The 3,173-nt window shown below is 35.7% G+C and overlaps 1 protein-coding gene across 1 annotated transcript; it reads left to right on the top strand.

Annotated features, from left to right (window-relative positions):
* The first annotated feature begins 376 nt into the window (after nt 1-376).
* On the top strand, nt 377-1,510 carry LOC113716402 (F-box protein CPR1-like). The gene has a single exon (XM_027240724.2). The coding sequence runs from the start codon at nt 377-379 to the stop codon at nt 1,508-1,510; it is 1,134 nt and encodes a 377-aa protein (XP_027096525.1).
* The last annotated feature ends 1,663 nt before the right edge of the window (nt 1,511-3,173 follow it).

Here is a 3,173-nt window from a genome sequence, read left to right as displayed (position 1 = left end):
AATAGATATTTCTTTCACTATATTTTACATAATCTCTCGTCTTCATTCATTACTTTTTTTTTTTCACTCCTCACTCACTCAGTGTCTCTCCCTAACGTTCACGGTTCATATTGATGTCGACACAACTTGATGACCAAAGTCGGGACAAATTCAATTATAACACTTTGCCTTAATCTAGTATTCTATGTATAGGAATCTAAGCACATGGAATCCTCCCTTGGCCTCAATAATTGAAAGCTGCCATATGCTTACCTATCAAGGGTTAAATTTACAATATCATTTCGTTTGAACCAAAAAAGTTCATTCTCCATAATTTGGAGCAACCTGGCTTCTGCAGGACATAGTTGCTTAGGTCCTCTTTCCAAAAATCGCAAGAATGTCAGATTACATTCCGTGCCATTTGCTTGCCAATGTGCTTTTGATGTTACCATGTGATTCTCTACTACGATCCAGGTGCGTTTCAAAATCATGGCGCGCCTTAATTGATAGCTCAGACTTCATCAAAATGCATCTCCACAGAGCCCACCAAAAAGCAAATTCCTCCAATGGGATCCAAATTATTGCCCTGAACCAAAACATCTTCTACACTTTAGATTTGGATCTTGAAGCTCATAGCTCTAGAACTAGTGGAAGCGCCAAACAGCTCAACTGCCCTTCGGATTACTCTGGCAATGAAGTTCGTTTGATAGGATCTTGCAATAGCCTCTTCTGCTTGAGGTATCCTTACAGACGTGAAATTGTTTGGTGGAATCCATGGATTCAAAAGTCTTGGAAATTACCCTCTTTCCCAGTTGAATATTCCATGTATGGTCGAGCTCCTTTTCTTCTCGGGTTCGGGTATGACCGCGTGAATGATGACTACAAAGTGCTGAAAAGGATTAGCTCTACAAGTCTATTTGATACAGATCGATTGAGCTGGTGTGATGAAGTCTTTGTTTATAGCTTAAAGATGAACACATGGAGAAGGACGGAGCATTTTCTGTTTAAGGTGTCCGACTATGACTGCTATTGCACTGCAGATTGTGTACTTGCCAATGGTGCATTACATTGGTTCATGAAGGAAAGGAGATTGAATGGCGTTAGTTACATCGTTTCCTTTGATCTTAGCAGTGAAGAATTCCGGAAATTGCCTTGTCCAAGGTATCCTGAAAATTTTGTTCACCAGAACCTGAGGATCTTGAATGGATGCCTTTGTCTAGTGCCCTATTATAAAGTAAATGGAAGATATGCTGCTGATTTATGGGTAATGGAAGAGTACGGGGTGGACAAATCTTGGGCCAAGTTAACTTCTGTTACAATGCCTTTAGGTTCGAAATTTCGAAGCTTAACGCCTCTAGCTCTGTCAAAGAACAAGAGGCAATTGCTTTTGCAGATTGACGGAGAAAAGCTCATTCTTCATGATCTTGAAACAAAATGCATTAGTGATTTAGCCATTAGGGGCGATGCGAGTTACTTTCAATCATCATGTACATGTATTGCAAGCCTTGTTAGGCCTTTAGGAACTGATTAGATTTTCAGAATGAGCTGCTTTTATTGCTGTTATGCACAATGTATTCTTAGTTGAAGGTTTTGTTGCTAATGAAAACACCTGTTTCTAGCACATCAAAAGCTGTGTTTAGATGGTATTGTTTCATTTTGCAACCTATATGTTTGATGTTCAAAAATTTTCAACAAATCTTGATGTTTTATAACAATTGTGCTCACAAGATTCACGAGTACTTTTGCTGAGAAAATTGTACAAGTCTACATTCCGGTTATTTAGACTGTGATAAGAGAATCTAAAAAAAATACCAACAAGTGAAGTTTGTAAGTATATACAATTTGAACCTGCTGGAAAGAATCTAAAGAGCAAATTCTTTTATTTTACTGTGAACGTCCTGAGAATTTGCGGTCCTCCCTTAGGAAATAAGCAGTAAAAAATTAAATGAATTGAAGAGGTTGCTGAGAACGCTAAGCTGTAAAAAATTTAATGAAGTGAAGAGGTTGTTGGGAACGCATAAATTGTAAAAAAAAAATTAATTGTAAACCTTAAGGAACACGTGGAAAGGATCCACCACACGGGTATGGAAGAAAAGTAGCAGAAAATCAACAATTAAGACCTCCCCAAGTTGAAGAGAAGGTAAGTAATGTTTATTAAATTTGAATAAAGACCATGTTTATGTTTTTTAAATTTGGATAAGACCTCCCCATGTTTATGTTTTTTAAATAATTAGATAAATTATCAATGTCAGAGGAAAATTGTTGTCTTTGGGTCTTGCATTATGCGGCGGGATATGCACCTCCTTGTTTGATTAATTTTGACGAACTGCAAAATAGTCACTTTTTTATGCAACTAATTATTTGCTTAATTATTTTCACGAAATTTTGGGTCACCATTTGACTATTTGTTCCGTTATGGACATGGATTTTGCGTCACAATAATATTTTAAATGTTAATATAGGAAAGTGACAGAAAATAAAATCCGTGTAAGGACATAATTTTCATATATGTAAATGTGGAAGAAAGAATCGAAAGAAATTATAAGGGAGCAAGAATTGGAAGAAAGTAACCAACCAAACTGTGATAAAATAAAGTGTTGGAATGTCTATGTCATAGTGGTATGCTATTCTATTTTTTTTATTTACTTCAAGAGTACGACATGAAAAAAAAGATAGTGGTTTTTTTGTAGGGATGATTGTGAATATATTAGGGGTATGAAATGAAATAGTAAACAGACATGCAAAGATTAGATTTTCAGTTTGTCCAGATGAAATAGTAAACAGTTTTCCTCCACTGATGAGTTTTATTGTGACTTTGTGAGTAAGGCTGTGGGAGAAAATGGTGGATAATCAACACATAAGCCTTCTTTAGGACTTTAAATCCTATTATTGATTCCGTAGCCGGAATGTTTTTTTCCTACTACATTGTTTTTTCTTTGGTATGACTAAGTTCAAAGATTTAATTTAATTATCAAATTTTCAAAGGGGAATGACGTGCGCGGGATATGCATACAACAATAAATCTTAATCTACGATTAAGTTTTAAATTTATAATTTTCTAAACTATCTCACATGCGATTTTTCACAAATACACGGGTCGTGAGTGATTATAGGCTAGTTAGGATTGAATCCACAGAGAAGATGGACAACTACCGATACTGCTAAAGTTTCTCTATTATTTAGACTATCAACAA

The sequence above is a fragment of the Coffea arabica genome, chromosome 11c, assembly GCF_036785885.1.
Source record: "Coffea arabica cultivar ET-39 chromosome 11c, Coffea Arabica ET-39 HiFi, whole genome shotgun sequence".
Taxonomy (NCBI): domain Eukaryota; kingdom Viridiplantae; phylum Streptophyta; class Magnoliopsida; order Gentianales; family Rubiaceae; genus Coffea; species Coffea arabica.
This window is presented reverse-complemented; position numbering and strand designations above follow the sequence as displayed.

Coding starts and splice junctions, on each gene's coding strand:
- LOC113716402 (XM_027240724.2), top strand. CDS start 377: ATGTCAGATTACATTCCGTGCCATTTGCTTGCCAATGTGCTTTTGATG.